This window comes from Camelus ferus, chromosome 8 (genome assembly GCF_009834535.1).
Source record: "Camelus ferus isolate YT-003-E chromosome 8, BCGSAC_Cfer_1.0, whole genome shotgun sequence".
In the NCBI taxonomy this organism is placed as follows: domain Eukaryota; kingdom Metazoa; phylum Chordata; class Mammalia; order Artiodactyla; family Camelidae; genus Camelus; species Camelus ferus.
The window spans coordinates 10,622,177-10,645,483 of record NC_045703.1 but is presented as its reverse complement, the minus strand read 5'-3'; the positions used below and the strand labels follow the sequence as shown (position 1 = coordinate 10,645,483).

The following is a 23,307-nucleotide window of genomic DNA, read 5'->3' as shown; positions in this document are numbered from 1 at the left end:
AGGCAATGTTCAGGCGGGTCTTCTTGGGATGCTGAAAGTGACAGGTTAAGCAGATGGGATGATACAAGGAAAACCACAGGCAGGGGTGTCAGGAACCAGGGAGAGTGGATGCAAGAAGGACTATGATGGGGTCATAGGTGTAGAGGAGAGGGTGAGTGGGTGTCTGTAAAAGTAATACAGTGCTGTTCCTTCCACCCGTCCCCTAACTCATGCATCTACGTACAACCTAACCCCATGTCTCATACTTAGCTAATTTTGTTTTGGATAGAAAATGCTGATGATTAAGGAGCAGTTCTTTTGTCTCTACACTAAGGTGTGGTTAGGGCTTTTGCTATGGCTGACTATGCTCAGAAAATGCAAAAAAAAAAAAAAAATGGACAGAGTGGAGCATTGATGGGCAGTAATTGCCCCTAAGAACTGTGGGTCTGTCATCACCGCATTTCTCCAGATCCTGGTGAGATTTGTTGGCAGCAGCGAGGTAAAGAAGTCACTCCTTCAGGAGCTGAGGCATTCACCTGCACCACATCCATCCGCATCAGTGACAGGGTTCAGACTTGAGTCTCTTAGGGATTAAATATTGTTTTCCCACCAGTGCAAAAATTATTCTGAGTGCTTGCAAGCACTGACACAGTGTTTACAAGGTTGATGGATCATTTTAGCATGTACTCTGGAGATGGGTGGTGACTAAAACACGCAGTGACACAGTGCCACATTAGTAATTTTAAGAAAATGGCCTCCACTGTCATTTCACATTATCTTGCTTGTTTGAGGACCTTATTATGACGATGTGCACATTGCAAAAAGACGCATGTGAGTACGCATCACAGAGCTTTTCCAGAGATGTGTGAAGGCAGCCAGAGATTTTTACCTCATTCACCAGATGAGGAGGACAGTATTTCTGAGCTACTGAAGTACGATGCAGATGTCATAAACTCACACGTGTGTTCTGATCACGTGATGGAAAGCCAAAGAAGGTTGACTTCACACTGCAAGGGGAAGAGGGTGTTTCATCATTTTAAAAATCTGATTTCGCTCACAGTTCCCAAGACATCACGATTTTCTACCCAGATTATCGGCATTAGAAATCTTTCAAGTGTTGAATTTTTTATAGACCAAAGTTGAATACAAGTTAAAAAGAAATTGAATAATTTAGGGCTATGTTCGTCTCCAACCATAACTATCTTGTGAGTCTTCTGCACTAATATTATGTCTAATATGTTTACATAACAAAATTGTTTGAAGTGAGTAGACACGATGCATTTTTGATTGACAATTAAGGATAAACAGTGTGGGTTTTAAACAAGGTGCATGATATATCTACGTGCAGTTTTAAGAAGATATGAGTCTTTTAGGTGTTAAAAAGGAGAAAAGTGTCCCATCTCTAAATAAAGCCTCTCTTTTTCTTCAGAAATAAGCTTTCGAGAAAGCCTTAGGCTATGATCAAAATGTTCAGGTTTTAAAGTGACAGATATTTTCATGGCTTATTAACAAATTTGTGCTGCTTACATGAAGAAAATTATTTGGCACGAAAATTCAATTTCATCAGAACTTTTCCATTCTTGCTAATTGGGCTAATAATTACTGAAAACATGATTTGAAGGTAATTAAATTAAATCATATAATAAATACTTCTGTTAAAATAGCTGTCTGTAAATGTGTATCTTCTGTATTAATGGGGAATGAGAATGTGGGTATTGGCCCTGTTAATTGTTGTTTTTCTCAATGATTAGTTCAAATCGAATACTTTTATAGCCGATAAATTAATAGCAGAGTGTCATGACTCTCATTCCAACACTGAAATGGAAAATTGAATATCCAGTATTTTAGCATTGACCCTTAAAAACACTGTGCAACACTGCTGTAAATACACAGAGCTGATTTCAGTTACAGGCAGGTGTCTCAGAATTCCTCAGGGGAAACTGTTACTGAAAAACCCGAAGAATCTTATTTAAATTTTGCAAATTTCAGAGGCTACATCATAAGGATGCCTCACTGAGGGGGATGTCATAGTTCTTTTTGACCTTCTAAATGTGTATTGCCTGACAGTAACAATGAGTCTGTCTAATATTCCGTGTGATCATGCTGCCCTAACACTGACCATAGTCCAGGAGAGTTAAATCATCTTTCCATCTCCTTGGTGTCTCCTGCAAACAGGCATTTCATAAAAATACACTGAAGAGAATGGACTGAATAGCTCCCTGTAAAATACTGGGCAGTGACTCAGATCTATTAATCTGCTTGAAAATTCCATAGGCGATCCCGGGAATAACAGTTTTATCTCCACTGTTTTTTTCACTTTTAAGTATTTTCTTCCTAGTGACTCAAGATAATTTGCAGGGACTTTTTCTTTCTTCCAAATGTATAAGCAATGGAAGAAACATTTTCTTCAATTCAGGGAGAGACTGGATACACATAAACATATTTCTATTCCTATGTACTTTTGATACATGCTAACATCATTTGGTTGGTTTTAGTCTTTAGGGATTCATCCAATATGAATTCAAAAGGCTTTATCCTTGTTTACTTTTGTAGCCTTCCTGTGAAGAAGGTGGGTGTATTGAGGGAGGGAAAGAACCTTGCAGTTTAAGAAGGAAAAAAAATTAAATACTATAATTGGCTTTTTAAATGGGGCTTAATTTATTTTAAAAGTGCCTTTGCTTTCGGTGGGTCGAATTTTAAAACCAAAATTATTTCAAGTCAGGAGGGAGAGAAGAAACGATCACTCTGGTACCATCTCAACTCAATTACATTCCACTTTTTTTTTTTTTTTAAAGCAAATTGATTATTTGCACAGCAATGTGTTGTGACCTCCAGAGCAGACATCTTACTATTTAAATTTCATAAAATCTATATTCTTGGAAGTCCAGTTTCTTCTTGTGAAGCACCTTTCTCCTCTGAATTGCTTCAGCAGAGGTTGCTGACAAAAGAGAAAACACCAAGGGAGAGTAAGAATTAAAAGAACAAAAAAATATTAAACCACCTGATTGATCACAACGCATCACTTTCGGCAACAAACCTGGATCTGGGAAGCTAATAGGTGTCATACCTAGTAAGATGGAATCTAATTGAACAAATAGAGATGCTTTCTTCATTTATCCATCGTTTCTTGATTAGGATCCATTTGCATTAAGCACAGAAGGACATATCCACTATTTACTATTCTCTGCATTGCTATGGAAATTCAAACTACCCAAGAGTTATGAAAGCTTTGAAATAGTTCCCGTTGCTAGGAAACTGCTTTCTTGGTGCCTGAACATTCTTCTCATCTCTCCTGTCTCTGGCTGTGCCTGGCTCTAAGACAATCGTACAGCTTGGTGTCAGAGGGGAAAAATAACACCACCGCAGTGCAAAATAAGCTGCAGTAAAAACCTTTTCACTAAAAGGAAGGAAAAAAATGGAAAGTGCTTAAATGGATCATTTTGTTGTAGCGGTATGTGAGGATCCCGGGGCTGCTGGTAGCCTGAGCAGCAGGGCCAAGCTCCTCTTTTCTCTTTCCCCGGCACTGGTGGGAGGTCCAGGCTGCACCAGATGAGGTCCCCGAAGCTTCATCCAAACCTGGGAAGCGATTTTGCAGCAAAATGCTTAAAATAAACATGAACGGGTTTTTCTTTCTCTCTCTCTCCTTCTCCCATGCCCCTTCCATCTTTTTTTTTCCTGTCAATTTCCCATTTCATCTTATTATTTCCATAAAAATACACAGAATACAAAATTATTTACAAGCACGTGACAGGGACTATCTGAAGCAGACAGGCATCCTTAGCTATCTAATCTAAAGCCGATATTCTCCCCCAAATAAGCTATTAAAAAAATAAATGAAGCCACTAGTGGGGAAATAACTAGACAGCCATTTGAAAAGAGGTCATATTGCATATAATAAAGTTCAGATGGAGAGTTGCATGACTCTCCCAGCTTGATTTATAAGGAAATGAGGTCGGACTCATTAGGATGGAAGGTACATTGTTTGGTCCCCCAGGAGGGAGGGCAGGGACTTCCGGAGTCTTTGAAGAGGAGGGAGGGGGTGATGGGAGATGTCAGAACTTAACGGGGTCCTGCTTGGGGTGGAGGAAGAAGAAAGTGAAAGTTTCAAGTAGGGGAAGATGGAGAGAGGATACTGGGTGTACAGCTTCCTGAGAAAAAAAGCCCGCAGTGAGTCGTAGAGAGTTGATTCTCCTCTGAGCCCCTGTGGGGCACATGGAGGCATAAAGCAAGTGACTTGTTCTTGGCCACAGGGGGATTTTTTTTTTCAATGGCTGTGGCTGTAGCATCAAGAGAAAGACACTGCTGATGACCTTTGAGGGCACAACATTAAGTGATGTCTTAGAGCATTCTCCTTGGGGTGCGCAGTGGCTTTGGTGAAAGGCCATTGTGAGTGTGTCATGAAGAACAGATTTGAGAGAGTGAGTGAGGGGCCCGGGGTGGGGAGGATCAGGGTTCTGGTGCTAACTTTCCCACTTGCTCGGAGGGAAGTCGTGTATGGACAAGAAACAAAGGGAGAGGATGGTGGCTGGCTAGGAGCTTTATTTTTGTCACGCTGAACTGAAGCTTCTGAAAGAAATACATTTAAGATGTTTTGCTTGCTTTGTTTTTAATAAAACAGAATTTGGGTCTGGAAATGAGAGAAAAAGGCTTAAGGTACCACCATAGAGCTGGATTTTAATCGGAACAGAGAGTGGGAAGCACTTTAAATAGGAGTGGGGACAGGATGCAAGCAAGGACCAGATGCTCATAGTCCTACAGACTTTTTCCCAGGAACCCCCAGCCACCCTTCACCCCATAGTCATCCCATTTCTTAGGCAGGAAAATATGAATCTTACCTCATTCCAGATTAAGCTTTCCTGATTTGAGCATAATTATGATGATGTCATGAGCATTTCTATCCATCTTCATCTGCACACATGGTTCTCCAACTCTATATAGAGGCTTCAGAGCTTAACAAGATCTTGAAATCAGATTCGTAAAATGGAATCAGTGAACACGTTAAGACACAGAGAGTTCATGGCGGAGACTGGCAAACTCGGGCATGTCTGCCAGGTAGCATCCAGCTGTGGCTTGCGGTTAACTCAAAATTCTTCTGAGTACCTGGCTGCATGGACAGGCAAATCTCACTGCCCTCTCCTTTCAGACCCCAGGGTCCCAGCTTGCCACGTTATTAAACTGGTTGTTGACTATGTCTGGAATAAAGATTTAAAACAAAAACAAGAAATAAGAGGTCGTGAATAAAGTTTTTATTTTCTGCCTCGAAGTGGATGGCGTGAGGCTAAGATGGAACGTCCGTGAAGGCACGGGTGGAGGTGTGTCTGGGGTATAACTTCCCTTCCCTTCTTTTCTCATCTGCCTGGGGAAGAAATGCCCCAGAACTCGTATGTGAAATGTTGCTTAGGGTAGTTTGTGTGACACACACACTCCCCTCAAGCTGATACAAAAACAGAAAGATCTACAACAATTTGAGATTAAGATCCTTTAGGTGTTAGAGAATTTCAGTAGAAAGTCGTTAGGACTGAAAATTTAGGACCAAAGTCTCTAGTTTTCCTGCAATGTATAGTAAATGACAAACCGTTTTTGTTTATTTCCTTTACTATCAGAGAAGTCAAGTATTATTTTAATAATGTGTAGTCATCACGGTGCTCATGTTGGTGGGTATAATACCCTTGAAATAGAGAACAATCGTATGCATTCACTTAATGGTGAAATTATATGAAATAGAATATGATTTAAAAGCCATTTGTTCAAATATGAATCAATAGAAACAATACTAGACATTAGATTCAGGAAAAAAAAAACAAAACACAGAACATTTAAGAAACTCATGCCCTCCCAAGCTAACAATCTCAAATAAATACAAGACTGTAACTTTCTTTTCCTGGCTTAAAATTGCCCTCTGGAATTGGGAAGTTCAAGAAGACAAACTGCAGGGGAAGCTGTGCTCTTAAAAGGGGATGATCTGGGGTCTGCTGCCAAGTACACAGCCCGTTTCAAACAGCACAGCTCTCTCCTGTGAGCTTCCTCTAAACTGCATCACTGCCAAGCATCGCTCTGTGCTCTTCCCCAGCGATCTCTAAATCTGGCACAGCCTTTCACAGCGACGCTGCCAGCTGCCTTCCGAGTGAGGACCAGGGGAGAAGCTCTCGCTGGCTGCTGCAGAGATGAACCCAGTCACTGTCCCCGGGGGAGGGACAGGAGCAGGACACGCCCTGTGCACCTCTTTGAACTCTCATCCCAACCAGGAGTCCATCCATAGGAAAAGAGTTGATAGCTTTTTCAGCTTTTAGAGCATATCCCCCAGCAGGATCTGGTCAGGATGACTTTGGTGGTACCCAGCGGGAGACTTTAAGAAGACAACCTGATAGCGCGCTGTGGTCCTGTCACCTTACCTTAGAAGATGTTTCTTGCAAATTGTTGTTATTAATTATTATTATTATTATTATTTCACAACATGACATCAGGTTTCCTTGAGGTCACCTATATATCCCAGGGCTATTCACACATCTGTTCTTTGCTAGTTCCCTGATACAATTTAACCCTCTGTCTGGGTGTCAATTAAGGTGAAGACCTCTGGCAGAGCATTATAAAATGAGGACATTTTGAAATCTAGATTTTAACCTATGCCATAATGTCCTAAATGTTTAATCTAGACAGGTTTGCCTAAAAATTGTATTTACTTGTCTTACACAAGTTTAAAAAGTGATAAGCTTGGAAGAGCTCAGAGGTATAATGATTTTGATGTCTAAAAATACATTTTTAATTAAGTTGTTACTTAAAATAAGTAACTTGTTCTCCACCAATAGTAAGACAGCTTAAAGAGCTTAAATAGTAAATATCTGAATCTTCTAACAATTATTTTTCTGTGACCTTAGTCACAAGACAAGGAAAACAGTGGAGACTGTGCCTTTCCACGGTTGTAAACATGACTGTCGGCACATTCCATTTCAGCACGAAATAGCCACATCGAGCTTCTGTCTTTTGTTTGTTTTTACACTTTTGCTTTGTTTGGAATTAAAGTCCTTGTAGACTGGCTTTTTAAAAAATTCTAGTTATCCTCTATCAGTACAATTTACTTTGATTCTCCAAAGATAAGAGTCTCTTTGTTTACCTGATGGAAATCCATTCAGTTATCAAAATGCTTCCAAATAGATGCATATGTGTTTTCCAGGTACTGTCCTGCCTGAAGCCCCTTTTTCGTGATAAGCTGTAGGTAGTATGACCGTGTTGGATAAATATTTAAGGCTAATTCATTTAGATTGCCGGAATGCATTTTAAAGATTTGTTTTTAAACTATCAAACGGAGCAGTTGGGATCAAGTGGAGTTTCTCGTGCAAAGCTTTCTGAATTAGAAGGAACAGAGACACTCGAAGTGTCAGAGAATCTAACACTTAAATCCTGGCACTTATATATATGACCATTAAAACTGCCTTGAATTTACTGGAGAACTTTTATGTTTTTCTGTTTTATATTTCTTTTGAAGAGCATTGACCGACTTACGAGGGTCATATCATTCTCCAGTGTAGAAACACCCTCAATCCATTGTCATATTTGGGAGTTTGGTAGTTTAAGGTATTGATTGTGTGTGTATGTGTGTGTGTGTGTGTGTGTGTGTGTGTGATGAAAAAGAGACCTCTTTTACATCTCCTTCAAGTGATCAGAGAGTGGATTTTGATGAGAAACCTACAGAAGTTGCTTTTCCATCTGTCATTGTCAGACAAAAATAACCTTGACCACTGCACAACAAAGGTCTGAAAGTAAAGTGGCTGGTGAGGAAGAGGGGAAATAATGTTTGGTTTTGCCAAGTGCCACCTTTCATTATAGACTCTGGTGTTTAGAAGCAGACCTGGGAAAACATCACGTGACAAGCTCCTGGAAGGCGACATTTCTAACGTATTATTTATCTTCCGTTATAAACTGGGTGCTCCTTCAACAGTGGCCTCAGGGCACAAGCAGAAAACTAGCATGTGTCTATTTTTCTGACATTAGTTCTAAGGATTTTTTTTTTTCCTGAAAACAGATATACTTTCTTGGAGTTTATCCCCCAAATGTAAATCTCTTTTTTTTTAAATCTTTTAAAATTTTTTTCAATTTTGGGGGAGGAGGTAATTAGGTTTTTTTTCTTTATTTACTGTTTTTAGTGGGGGTACGTGGGATTGAACCCAGGACCTCATGTATGCTAAGTACCCACTCTCACTGAGCTATACTCCCCCCAACTCCTTACAAAAGCAGATTTCCATGTAATAGAAACAGAGACCATCCAGCAAACACTAGACTTATTAGCCAGTATGTAATGATATTTTGATTATTAACTGTGTCAGTTTATGACCTACAGCTGTGACCTCTTAATCTAAAAAGGAGGAGGAAGGAAGCATTTGCTTCTACAGAGTCTACTTTGTCCATGTCGTGTCTCCATCGGGAGAAACTGGATGATTTAGTTCCGAATATGTACCCCATTGTTCAGGAAAAGATAATCAGATGAAAAGCTCACTGAGCCTGAACTTTTCCTGATGTGTTTGAAAGAGGAAATAAAAAAATCGCCTTGCTGGGTTGTATCAGGCAACTCCTCATTCTCCCCCCACCCCCACCCCGCCCCCAGGAAATCCCAGATTTAGAAATTCTAGAATCAGAGAATGGAAGAGAGGTCAGAGGACAGAGAGAGCGCCCATCCTCCCCTCCCGTAATTCACAGCCATGGTGACCGCATCGCCAGGACCAGAACCAGGGGGAGAACCCCACGTGGGCGGAGGTTTCACTGTGGTGGTGGCTGAGCTCTGTGTCACTTGCCACAGCTTGTAGTTTAGGAAAGAGGCCGCTAATGACTTAAGTAAATGGGTGTGAAGAACTGAAAACAACTTCAGGTTTTCCCCTGGCCAATGATACGTGAACTGCGCACATCGCACAACAAAACAGGGAGAGGATATTCCATGTCAGTGTTTTTCAAAACCAGGTCAGCAGGTGTTTCCCTCCGCGGTCTCCCCAGTGGTGCTTCAGCAAAATAGGGGGAATGCCATGTCATCTGTGCTTTGGTTTTTAATCCAATAAAACAGATAATAATAAGCGAGGAGGAGAGTATTGATAATGTGAAGTCAGAAGAACCCCCAAATATTAGGAATTTGTGTTGCCTTTGACTGACATCTCTGGTGATGCCCACACACAGCCTGCTGGGGTTCTGAGGAGCCACAGGACCAGGCAGGACCTGTTGACCTGGAGGCATCAGGAGATCAGAATAGCGTCAATGGATTTGTGTGTTTGTTATTCATCTATTCAGGTTTATCCACTTGTTTAACAAAGGATTTAACAGTCTTCAAATTTCCTGCTATGTTTGTTCTTGGCTCAGAATCCAGTTGTGAATGGGTATTAAGGAAGTTTAGCTTTCCGAAGTGAATTTTTTTTAAGAGAATCAACCAGAAACAGAGTTGTTTTGTTATCTTTGTGTTTGTGTTTGTGTGTGTGTGTGTGTGTGTGTGTGTGTGTGTGTGTGTTTTCACATCAGGGCACTTAGTACTTGAAGGGAGACAGAAATGTTCTCCCCAGTATGCCTTACATCAGACACACAAGGAAAACCCCAAATCAGTTTCAGTCGAAAGATCATGGCGTAATCTCATTGTTTACAGTATTTAAAGCTGTGATGAAGATCATGTCATACCAAACAGTAAATCCCCCTTGAAAGACACGTATTGTTTGTAGCAGTGGAAATAAACCTGCCTTCTGGCAGGAATGATTAATACTGAGCCAGGCATAGCCTTGTGACAGCTGAGCGGTTCCCAGAACTTCCATCTATAGATTATGGCAAGTGATGAATTGCCTTGTCAAAGAGCAAAGTCCAGGTGCACCAGGGTTTGTATTACAAAGTAAACAAAATGGGTATTGGATCATAAAAAACAATGATAACTGTTTTCTCAGTCGATTGCCAATACAGACAGTATCTGGCCATTACCAAGCGAGAAGGAAACCAACGTTTGCCATTTTTTTTTCACAGGTTCAAGATGCTTTTCGATGCCGATTGAGAAACTGTCAGGACCCAATCAATGCTGATTCCTCAAGCTCTTTTCCTAATGGGCATGCTCAAATCATGGTGAGCGTTTACTTCCCCTCCCAAGCTCGATGCAAGTTATGATTTCTCAAGGGAATAAATAAATATCCTTATTAGCAAATTACTATCAAAGTTCCATTTTGGGGGGGAGGTAAATAGATTTATTTATTTATTCAGTTTACTTAATGGAGGTACTGGGGCTTGAGCCCAGGACCTCGTGCGTGCTAAGCACATGCTCTACCACTGAGCCACACCCTCCCCCTTCAAAGTTCCATTTTGAGTGATGTTGACTGCAGTTCGTTGGCAGACTTGGAACTCTGATGCCTGATGACGATTCTGTCTGGAGTTCAGGATCCATTCTCGGCCCCTGGGGGTGTTGAGTGTGGGGTTTCTGTGCAATACCGGAGGGTGTGTTCATCCTCACGCAGAATTGGGGATGGCAGCGCATCCGTAGGATCACGTGTGTTTACAGATCAGAGCACTATGCACTTGCACGTCTGGCCTTAGAGCGAGACCTGCAGTGGTTCTGACTTTGTGTGCTCAAGAGACTCTTCAGAGGAGCCGCGCTGCAGAGCAAGGAATCCAGGATCCCTGGGGTGGCACCCAGGCATCGGTGGTGCCAGTGGGCAGGCCAAGACATGACTCATTGCCCTAGAGCGTGAGGGGCAGACACGCTTCCAGCAGAAGGTCAGCTCTTGTATGTGAGCTCTGACTGTTGTTGGGATGAAGGGTACCTTAGCCATAACCACTTCCAGTACAGCTTAGAAATGAAGTAAGGTTTGAACTGTGTCATTAAAATCATGGCTTAAATAGAGTTTTCTTAGTAACATACATGATTTTTGATTAGTGTCTTTGGATTAGGCAGCATAAAACTAGTCTAAATGATACACTGGTAACTAAGACGGGAAGAAGGAATAATTAATTCCTTATTAAAAACAGAGAGATAAATATGGATATCTTGAATTTAATATTGATTAAGATGGGCTAACTTAATTTCATCATTAAAAAATAAACGAATTGTTTAGAATAAAAGTTTGTTGGAAAATATGAGGATGGAACTAAGGTCGAGCTGTTTCCAGGCCAGATTAGGATCGTTTAATCTTCAATTTTAATTCCTAAACTTGAAAGCCTTTTGTCACATTTTTGTGAAAATGGGTCATCAGAAGAGCTTATTTTGACTATTAAAGGTTTGACAAAGCTGTATTATACTACCTTACAAACAACATATTCAAATGAATGCTTAAAAATACAAATAGCAAAGATGTTTATTTAAGTATCTTCAAAATACTGCACATTCCAATGTTTTTTATTGTGGTTTAAGGAATTGCATTAAAATTCTGTTGTTGTATATCTGATGTTAGTCTCCTGAGTGAAGACAACAGTGGGTATAGTATTGCCTTATTAAAATCGTGGGCTGTGTTTCCACTGATTTTAGCCAACATGCAGAATCTAGAATATACTCTTAAAAGCAGTCTGATTATTCCTTGGGAAATTTCCTTTGCACAAAATGATGTCCTGATACTGCCTAGTCAGATACTTGTTAACTTCAGACAATTTGATCTGTAAACGTCACTGAGGTCTTCATTAAATGATATAATGTATGTAAATGATGATTCTATGTCTTATTATTTCTTGTTACAGACAGACTTTGAAAAGGATGTAGACATCGCTTGTCGATCAGGTAAGACTATTTGAATCTTGAAAATAGAGTCATTAGATGTTCAATCATTTTTATGGTTCTTGATTTTAAAGAAAATCCTGTGGTTTACACATCATCATATATTCATGAAGATGAAAAAACTGAGTCTTTCAAGTGGAGGCATTGTAGTAGCAGAACGTAAGAGAAGGGAGGGAATGAGATAGAAGGAGAGAGAGGAAATATGAATGGGGGATGAGAGAACATGCAAATGGTTAATTGGGAGCACCATGACAGCAGGAAGGCACTGACTTAGAGACTTCCATCCACCTGCTACTGGTTGCCAGGTAGAAGGCTGCTCATGTAGTCTCTGTGCTTCAGATTTCTCATCTATAGAATATAGGTCATTGTAAGGACAAAATACCATTGTGTGTGTGTTTGTGTGTGTGTGTATGTGTGTGTGATAGTTGTATTTTCAGAAGGGATCGGGACAGAGTGTGACACACTTGCCTTGGGTGCTGGATTTCATTGACCATGGGGCTCAACTCTCACCAAGTGTAGATGACACAAAAGTTTTGAAAGGGCACTACCCATTCATTTTTCGAATAATTCCAGTTGTTAAAAATGCTCCTTTATATTGGGACAAAATATCCCTTATTTATCATGGGTTTTAGGGCTGCTTTCTAGAATAAGAATGAATATCTGCTTCATCTAACTTGCCAACTGTTTGAAAGCAAATACTGTTTAGCCCAATCCAGATCTTTTTTTCTCCAAACCATGTTCCTTCACTCGTTGCTCATAGCATTCTCTCAGGCACGCTGGGTGCCCCAGGTAGCCTCCAATGTGTCAATAACTTTAAAAATGATACCCAAATGTATACATTCTTAGCCAGCACGTAGCACAGTGTGCTCTTCACTTATATTAATGGTGTCTATGTTTGCATCTGATGGCATAGCAGCTGGTACAATACTAGTGTCAACTTGTCATCTAAAATCTCCAGGATAATTTGTAGTGGCAGTCAGGGATTTCCCAGGCTGTGATTATGAAAAAGTTCTGGGTTTTTTTTGTTTTTGTTTTCCCTTGAAGAAAAGTCTGGCCTTTGCATTTATCTCTATTTGCTATTTTCTTACTAGTTTCAGGTTAGCACCCTTATCCATTTGAAATTGGCTTCGGCCATTGAAAGTTTGATGCGAATGCCTTCTAAATCTTGATCCAAACTTCACCAATAAAGGAATTGTATTTATCTTGTTCTCTTCTGTTAAGTTACCCATTGTCCCCAGATTCATTGCATTCTGTGATTTAGTATTTTTAATATGGGCCAGTATCGTTATTTTGTTAGAAAAAAATTCTCTTAAGGTTTTCATTTTCTATCTGTGCCCTTTTTAGCTGAGCTTCTCAAGAACTTGATTCTATATTTTTCTAGGCATTTCCTTCTATGTTGAGGTATATTTAGTGTTAAATTCTCAATTTATGGTCTCTAAATAATCTTTCTCTAAGTTTGGTTGAAATTCACTCTCCAAGGGGTAGAACATATATCTGAGTCTGCAAAATATTCAGGTGCTTTTTGTTTTGTGTTTCTTTGCATTTTGCCTTTCACAACTTGATTAATTTCTCTCAAAAGTCCCATCATTTCAACATGGTGTTTGTATGTGTAGGTGGTGTCGATTTGTTTATGTTGTCTACTTAGAATTTGGATATCCATTTTAAGCAAATCTAAGAACCAGACACATTTCTCATATAGAGTAGACACTACTTCATAAGAATTATATTTCCCCAAATACTTAAGATATATAAATTTTCAGTAAAGATGGCTGTATCATTTAAGAAAAATATGCTGACTATAACTGCAAATCATATTACATTTATAGAAACTAAATGTACTTTATACAAATGCAGATAATGAAATCAATATTCGGTACCAAGATTTACTTTTTAGTTTACAATATAGTCATGAAAGTATGAAATTGTCTATATGTTCTAAATATAATAGGTTCCTATAAATCACCTTTAAATTGTATTGCAATAAATTTTGAATTAATTTTTACATACAGTTAAGGATTAAGTATGTTTTTCCCTGAATTTGGAGATATTTTAAGGTATTTTATTTGAAATGTTACAAAATCTATTATTTTAAAAAATTTTATCCCTGAATAGTTTCAGAGATTAAATTGTAAATTGTTCCTGGCAACCACAATTTACTACTTATATTATTTTAAAAAGTCTGGAAATAACCTTTTTAAACTGAATTATTCTACTTTTTTATATAATATTTAAATATATTTTTAAAGTCACATCAAATTGTGGATTAATAAAAAAAATATGTGATGTAGATTTAACATCTTTAACGTCTAAGAAGAAAGAGGCCTAACACAATAATGAAATACAGTATCTCTAAAGATACAGGATATTATATGAATGATACATGTCTTGAAATAATGTGAAGGCTTCTCTCTGTAATAGGGAAAGACGTTCATAATCTTCTATTTTTCAGCCTCTACTTTAATGCATAATAATTAGGATCCTATTTGAAAACTGAATAATAATGGGTAAAATTGAATATGGTTGAAACGTTCCATGCGGAGACAATAAACCAAGTACTTTATCGTTATCTCTCGCCTAATGGAATGTTCAGTGACAATGACCCTGCCTGTTGATATGACAGCATTGGGTGCACGTGTTGAACCAGCTTGTATGCGGCATTGATATGTATTCTTTCAACACCAGCATTACCAAGAATACCTCTTCAGAATTTCATTCTCTCAAAACTGACAGCTCTTCACAACTAAGCATGTTTCAAGTCATTTTGCCTCTGTTACAGATAAACTATGACTTTCTTCTTACATAGAGGCAAAAAACCTAAAATATATTTTAATAAAGAATTTTGAAGTCGTATATTGATCATGTTGATTGGTTTTTCTTTGGTTCAGTTCATGTTTTCATTTGGTTCTCTTTCCTACTACAAGTTATGGTGCATTTTTAATTTTTCTCATTCATTATTTCCAGGCTTAAGATGAAATGGAGGTTTTAGAGGCTCATGCAGGTTTTGTCTTTTTTTTTTTCCTGCTTAAAGTCAGTTGACAGTTTTTATACTTCCTCAAGGGCATTGGAGCATATGGATTGATCTTGTTAAAATGCCTTGCTTTTTCTATGTGGAACTGAAGTTGATAACTACATTTGAACCTTGTATCTACCTTGACCATATGGACTTCATAGATAAATGCTCATTGGTTTTCAACATGCATAATTTTTCTATTTACTGAATAGAACCTGTAGAATACTTTAGGGGAAAACCATTTAAGAAAAAGTCAGATTCTTATGAATATATCCATAATTTTATAAAGCCTTTTACAGTAGATTAATGGGGAAAACTTCTCTGGTAATCTGCCTTTCCCCTGAAAAGTTAGGTAAAGTTATTTAAGGAGAGGGCACTGAGGTTTTTGAAAGCCCGTTACTCAATTTTCCGATATGTTTTCGCTGTGGGCTACCTAAGATCTCTTAGAGCATATCAGAATCAATAAAGAGTAATTGAGTAATCTGGACCAAATGCAAAAAAAAAAATATGTAATTTTAAAATAATTTTTATTTTATTAAGGAAAATGTTTAGTAGAACAAGAAACAACAGAATACAGTAATACATGATAAGTGCATGCTAATTTTCTTTTATGAACTTTTTACATTCTAATTCACAGTTCTTCACAAGGATATCGGTCCTTGTCGAGCAGCCACAATAACAGGCACCCTCTCCAGGATTTCTCTAAATGATGATGAAGAAGAAAAGGGAACAAACCCTGAAGGGCTAAGCTACTCAACATTGCCTGGAAACGTCATTTCCAAAGTCATTATTCAGCAGCCCACGGGTCTGCACATGCCCATGGGTATGAATGAGCTGGGCAATCAGTGTTTGAAGAAAGAGAACACTGAACTGCGGAGAACTGTGTACTTATGTACAGATGATAATTTGAGAGGTGCTGACATGGACATAGTCCATCCTCAAGAGAGAATGATGGAGAGTGACTATATTGTGATGCCCAGAAGTTCTGTAAATACCCAGCCATCGATGAAAGAAGAAAGCAAAATGAATCTTGGCATGGAAACCCTGCCCCATGAAAGGCTGTTGCACTACAAGGTGAATCCTGAATTCAACATGAATCCACCTGTCATGGACCAGTTCAATATGAACTTAGAGCAACATCTTGCACCCCAGGAACATATGCAGAGTTTGCCCTTTGAGCCTCGCACAGCTGTGAAGAACTTCATGGCCGCTGAGTTGGATGATAATGCAGGATTATCGAGAAGTGAAACTGGATCCACAATATCAATGAGTTCTTTAGAAGTAAGCGATAAAACAAACCTTTGCTTGATATTGAGAGATAGAGAGAGAGAGAGAGAGAGAGAGAGAGAGAGAGAGAGAGAGAGAGATTGATTCGTGGGGTATGGATTAGGGAAAAAGAGTCACATTAGCTTTTGCAGATAAGTATTGTGTAAGAATTGGTGCACCTTGGGATTAAGATTTTGGACATATTTTTTTTTTCCTAGGAGAATGTCAGCATCCCTTTTCTCAAGATCATATTTTTAAAAAGGAACCCTCTCCACTTAAAAAGATACCTGTCAGTCATAATTCTGTCATGATGGGAACCGAGTAGAGCACTCATAAAAAACAGAAGATCCTTCTGATGTTTCTCAGATACCAGAGGTCCTTTGTTGGTTAAAGTAGTTTCTGGAGGGCACTACAAACTGAAACCAAGGTCTGGAGTTTCTGTGTGAGAGCAGCTGTTAAAAATAACAAAATTGGAATGTTCCAACGTGGTCTACCATTACACTCATTATAAACTTTGTTAGTACCTTAGATCAATATCTTTCAGAGTCAGTGTTTTGCTTTTAGCTCTTACAGAATTATGACCACGAAAAATTTTAGTCTTAAATTGTGAACTCTCAGGAGGGATATAAATTGAGCAAGTCAAGAGTCAGAACTCTGAGGTCCAACCACAGGGCTTTGTAAAAAGAAGAACTCTCCTTAACTTCTTTCCTACATATAAAGTGAGGTAATGAGGAGTCAACAGTAACAATAGCACTCATACTGTATTACAATTAATCAAGTAAGATCTACATCAAGTAAGGCAAATAATGCCTAATTTCCTATCAACATACATCCTGTTACTGTTTTACATGTGACTTTTATATTCTTTACCTGAAAGTTTTGCTATAAACTCACTGATGATACATTGCATATATCCCATTTACAATGCAATACAGGCATTCTTCTATATGTATTGCCAATTGTTTTAATATAATAGATTATTTCATAAGACACTATAATTGGCTTGCCTACTCTTTCCATTAGAAACAGGTTGATAACCCTATGTTCTAGTGTTCAAAAGTGCCCAGAGGCTATTGCTCCTCCCCTCTCCCCACAAAGCTGTGCTTCTATGAGATCAAGATGAAGGGAGATCCTGAAAGGCTAGAGTAATTTGATGTGTAGTGTGATTTGAGGATTTCCCCAACCATATAGAGGAAATTCTAGATCAAAATGGGCACATAGATGGGCTCTAGGATAAATCCCTAAATTCTAGATCAGTCTTGAACAAATAGGGTTTCTGAGAAGAATCATTCCTTGGAACCGACAGCATAGGGGCAGTGAGACCAAGTTCATGCCAAGGTGACTGGAGTTCCTTCTGGACAAAAACATTCCGTCATTCTAATTAGTCCAATAGCTGCTGTTTTGGTTTCTAAGTTGCATATACCAGAGATGAGCAGGTCTACTACAGTAATGACCATATAAGCACAAACTACATAACATCTATGCAAAATCTTAAAAGAGTTCTTAAAAGAATTTTCTTAAAAGAATTTTCAGTGAGAGTGCATGTAATGAGGTGACATCGTAAGTAATCATAATGACCACATGGAATCTACTACCTAGATTGGCTCTTTAAAATGTGCTGGAGGGATTAAAATGGAATTGCCTTAAAACATTTTGCTTGTTATAAAAACATTTTACATCTAAAAGCCTAAAAACCTTGCTGAGTTTGATGGTGTACAGGTTGTGTGTGCCTTGAACAATAGACTGTATTTCCAAGTTCTGCTTTTTTCAGTTCATAATTTTTCCAAATCTCCATATCCTTATTATTAAGTGTAAGAATCATATATAAGTCTGATTCAGCCCAAAGAGTTGCATTTAAATGACTTAGAAATCACAAGGCTTACATCTTGAAAAGGAAGAAAATTCAGGATTCAGAATGAAAATTCAGTTCTTCATTTTTATTCTTTCAAAGAGTTTAATAGTTAGTAATGGCTTAGGGTGACCATTTTAGGAGACAGTTGAAAGAGAATGTATAGATGTGGGAATGAATAATAAAAATTAGCATTTATATAGCATCTTTCATTAGCAGATCCTCAAATCACCTTAAAAACATGAATTAATTAATCTTCACAACACCTCTGTACAATGGATAAGTTGCTAAAATCCTTGAAGCAAAGTCATTCATTCAAGATTACAGAGCGAGTGCATAGAAAACCTAGGGCTAGAATCTTTCTGTCCTAATCAATTTGTGCTGTCTAAAAGAGACAGCAGTGTGCCTGAACATTGCCTTGAGAGTAACTTTTGAGTTAATCAGACCCTGGACAGACACTTGGTCGTATGGTATAAAGACATGAAATGGATGAAGTATGGATGTATACACCTAGCCGATTTTGGAGACAGGACGGTGGCAATGAAGATAAAGTCGGTGGCACGGTTTCCTTTAAGAGCAGAGTGAGTTGTTAACTCTGCTACACTGTATCCACAGTCACCCAGCGGGGAGGATGGTATCTGACAGCAAAGGAGAAGCAGAAGGATGACTAGAGTTTTCCACATGGAGAGTAGGGATCAGCAACAGCCAGGTGGTGTCTCCTAAGGAGACTTTGAAGGCAGCATGAAGACACAAGTAAGAGGATATATAAGTGGCAGCAGACTGTGCCCTGGAGCAGTTGAGTCTTCTGCTCGGAGTGAGACGGGAGGTCCCAGCCCCAGAAGCCTCCTTCCTGGGAAGCTGGGACAGCAGAGGACAGCCAGATGCCTCACGATCCTTTCAAGGATAGAATTGAAAGATGTTCATAGTAATTCAGGAAATTCAGGAAGCTGCTTCCAGAGGAGTGGGTGTTCACAATTTCCCAAGTGGGAAGTGGTGGGAGGGAGAAAAAGAAAAGGGCGAAAGCTACCAGTTGCAGCACAGAATGCAGTATTGGTGAGGAAATTGCGAGCGAGGAAACACAAGAGTCGAAGGAGAAAAAAAGAAAGCTCAAGAGTGGGTGGAAGTATTTATTCACATAAGCAGGAGACAACAAAGAAAGAGGGAGGCTTCCCAACCCTGAAGGCAATGCCAGCAGAAAGGCTCCGCGGGGAGCCTCCAGGGTACTTTGTTCCGCTAACCCTCAATTACTGAGAGAGTCTAACGAATGCATGAAGTTTCTTGCATAAAAGCATATCCAGCTTTTCTCCTTCCCTCATACTAATTTGTTCCTTTCTTTCATGCAATATGTCATCTTCCATTTTCCAAACTATCCCTTCCCAGAATGGCCTTGTGAAGCAATTCTGAAAACTCTAGATTTCCACAATGATGGATGACTTTCCATACTCACATGGTAGGATGTCCCGCCATGGCTCCAGTCCTAGGTGTCCTCTAATTGCTTTGCTCAAGGTTAAGAAGAATGAAATTGTCATCAGCATTCAAGTCATTCACTGTCAGTTAATGAGCAAAATGTGTTTAGTGCGTGGTACGTTCAGAAAGCAACAAAATTACTGGGTGCTGTGGAGCCCGTAGGGGAAAAAAAGAGGCATCATCGTTCTAAGTCGTTGAGGACTATGAGATACAGTTTAAATCTCTTGGATCGTGGTTCTATTTCTCTTTTGAAAACTGATGGATATATCAGTGTAAGAAGATAGGGCAGTGTTGGTTTCGAATCATTGGAACACCTGTATTTATTCAATGGCTTATAGCTGGTAGATCTCAATACGGCACATTTCCTTACTCAAAAGTCTTCCCAACTTGTGTGAAGGTCTAGGATCCATTCTTCACTCTTTCCCCTGTGTCTCCTGGGGTTGGTAAAGCTTCTTGTGTCATTGGCTCCTGAGTGGGTGAGAAGATTGGCCCCTGGGAAGCACTGAGAGACTGGAGGTTGGGGAGAAGAGAGAATCTCCGGGCATTTCTCCTGCTCTTTCTGCTTTTGGCGCCACCTCTTGTCTCTTTGGCTCCAGTTACGTAGTGTTTCCAGCATCCTTCAGGTGCCTAAGCCCCGGGCTTAGGTCCTTATCCTGTGAATCCTGGGTTACCTCGTGGTGTCTTATGTGGTTTCTCAGCTCCTCCATCACTTGAATTCCTATGAAGCACTTTGGTCAAATGTAAACACATGAAGTGGTTTCTGTTATTCTCCTGACATATCTTGCCTTAGCTTTTCTTATAACTAATCAGAGTTAGATAGTAAATTGCACAGTTTATTTTGGTTTAAACCAAGTTTTGCTCCTCCAGTTTTTCTGAACATTTAGGTATAAATTTAACAGTGCATCCCAATGCATGCTCAGATAAATCTCCCTCAATTTATAATTGAGTAAAAAGGGACACCATTATCAGCTAACTTTTTATACACCAGTTTTCCTCTGGACGTGAATTATAGAGCTCTCAGCATAATGGTTTTGGAAAGTAAAACCTTTTAGCTGTAATGTCACATCCCAGGTGCCTTCCTTATGGCTGTTGTGATCACTAAATGGGATGATGTGTGTGAAAACCCTTTGAAAATTGCAAGGAGCACTTCAGGTTGTAAGATTGGGTGATTATTATTTCATTACCATTATATCTTGAATATCAGTGAAGAAACTTGAATGTAATATTAAATCAATATTTAGGATATTAAACAAAATGTTCTGGCCACACTTGGGAACCGGGAGACTCCATCACTAACAGAAACCATTATAGAGCTGATCACTGTGCAGAATTATCTTTTAAAAAATTTTTTTTAACTCAGGGAGCTGTGGTAAAGAAAGGCTTGCCCTTGCTTTGTTTTTGCTTGTGGATTAGGGGATGAAGTCAGTCTTCTCTGCGGGCATACAAGCAAAAGTAGCTCAAATAAGTCATTTTTCAAAATTAATTTTTTTCAAGTTCCATTTACACAGATATTTTGAATGGATTTGGGATCAAAGTTCTCTCCTGGAGTCGGTTCATTGCTCAGCCTATAATAGAAACTTTTAATGGCAGTCACATTGCTATTTTATTAGTCCATGGAATCTTCCAGTGTCTTGTCCAGCTTAATTTGCAAGGACACAAAAAATAAAGTGTTCCCTCTGAGAAATTATTCATCATTCTATGAGACTTCGATACGGAGAGTCGCCTCTATGCATATACTCGCTAAGCATTCCTCTGAGTAGCCTCCTGCTGGGGTGCATTTTCTAACTCTGCAATCACCCTAAAAGATTCTCCCCTCTCTTAGTGATAGGCGTGCGTGCCTCTAAATTGTCTTCATCCTCTTGGCTGTCAATTGAACCATTCAAGATGGTTTCCTTTGTGTATCCAAATTCTCTCGGAGTATTCCCCAGCAAAACAGCAAAACGAAAACAGAAATCGAGTCATGTTTCTTTTGGATTTGTTTGGCTTCCATAGTGCAGCTCCTTCAGTCTTTCATCAGTAATTTTGTGAATGTCCACTATTGGGCCAGGACCTCTGCTAGATACTGGGGATATAAAAGTGGTCAAGATAGATGCGGTGGGTGGGAGGAAGGGTACGGCTCAGTGGTAGAGTATGTGCTCAGCATGCACAAGGTCCTGGGTTCAATCCCCAGCACCTCCATTAAATAAATAAATACCTAATCATCCCCACCCCACCCCCCAAATTTTTTTTTTGAAAAAAGACTGATGTGGATCTTGCCCCTGTGGTGATTAAACCCTATGGAAGAGACAGATGATGAATGATGAACAAATGAATAATCTAAGAGTGTGCTGGGTAATAACCATGTGAGGGAGAGAGAATTCTTTAGATACGTTGGCCTGGGAAGCCTTCTGAAATGCTCTACAGGGTGAAAAATGAAGTTAAGAAGGAACGTGGCCTGTGAGGAGTCGAAGGGTCATTGGATGTATCAGCCAAAAGAAACTGCAAGTGAAGCAGTCCTGAGGCAGGAAAGAGCTTGGAATATTCTCGTAGGATTGGAAAACCCATGTATGTAGCAAGAGATATGCTCCTTAAAATGGAATTGGAAGAGGAAAAAGATCCTTGTAAGACAATAGAAGTAAATGATGATGGTTAAAACAACTGTCATGATCTTTTCTCCATCCATCCATCCATCCATCCATCCATCCATCCATTAATTTGATGGTTTGGAAGAGAAAGGATTAGGATCCAGGGGTGGCGGGAGAGGGCATGGAGCAGAAAGCTGAAGGACTGTTAGGAGGCTACTGAAGTCATTCAGACAGGAGATAAGAATGCCTTTGACCATGAAGCGGAAGTGGAGACAGAGAAGAGTAGGCAGATCAAGGTGTATTTTGGAGGTAGGGCAGGTAGCACCACTGATGGATTTGATGTGCAGGATGAGAAGTAAGGGCTGAAGGGTGACTCCTCGGTGCCTGGCTTGACTGACTTGATGTGCGGCACTTCCTGTGATGGGAAGGACACGGGAAGGACAAAGGTATTTGTAGCTTAAAAGATGGTATTGAAAAGCATGGGAACGCAGTATTTCATCCAGGAGAAAATACGAGAAGAAAAGAAAACTGTGGGACTCAAAGTTAAGAAGGCAGGCAGTTGAGAGAGCGCCAAGGGCGGGGCGGGGAAGAAAACAAAAGGAAAGGCTGAGAAAGATGAGTGCTTTGATGAGGACGTGATTAACTTTCAAAAGCTTCTGAGAGTCCAATGAGATGAGCAGAGAAAACTGACCTTGGGAATCAGCCAGATGGAGCTCATCAAAGATCTTGCCAAGGAGAATTTAATGGGATGCTGAGGACGAACACAAGTTGGGGTGAGTTCAAAGTGGGAAATTAAGAAAAGGAGAGAGCACAGAAGAAATGTCACCTACTGTGACAAAAGGGGTGATTTGTATCAAGTTATTTGGGAACTAAGGGATATACGTATAGAGAGGGATTTATCTCTTCCTGAAATATTTCAACACCATCCTGGCTCATTTTAAGTTTATATGTAGCATTTCTTCAATTATCAACTTACCAGAAAAACTACTATCTTGATCACTTTTCTTTGTTGATTCTAATTGTTTAGACACGTAACCATTGTTTCTAACCTCTTTTATACCTTGCAATAACATTCCAGAGAGCTCAGAGGGACATATGAATAAACATGTAAGTCAGTTGCAGTTTCCACAGACTTCAGTGGTATGAAAGACTTTCCAACACACTGCAAAACAGGCTGAGAGATGGTGAGTGTTAGATGAGGAAGTGACGAACAGAAGTTAGCATTCTGTTCCTTTCATCCCATCGCAGATTGCCCGACCCTTCACATGTCTTTAAGAAAAACTAGATTTTGCAGTGGAATTCACATCATGGAAGTAGGGAAGTCTGCTACTGTGTTGTTGCATCCTTGCTTATAAAATATCCCATATTCAAATGACTTTTAAGTTATTTTATTTAATGCAGATTATTGTATATCGCCATCAGATTGTTCTCTCAACTACCATATTGATACATTTTTCTC

At 39.4% G+C, this 23,307-nt stretch overlaps 1 protein-coding gene across 5 annotated transcripts in view; it reads left to right on the top strand.

Moving 5' to 3' along the window:
* Positions 1-23,307, top strand: part of ADGRB3 (adhesion G protein-coupled receptor B3) — a 685,483-nt gene that overhangs the window by 642,507 nt on the left and 19,669 nt on the right. For all 5 annotated transcript variants that reach the window (XM_032484465.1, XM_032484463.1, XM_032484464.1 and 2 more), the window contains 3 exons: positions 9,961-10,056; positions 11,656-11,695; positions 15,340-15,983. In XM_032484465.1, the coding sequence (XP_032340356.1) occupies positions 9,961-10,056; positions 11,656-11,695; positions 15,340-15,983 (780 nt within the window). The remainder of the gene's footprint in view (positions 1-9,960; positions 10,057-11,655; positions 11,696-15,339; positions 15,984-23,307) is intronic.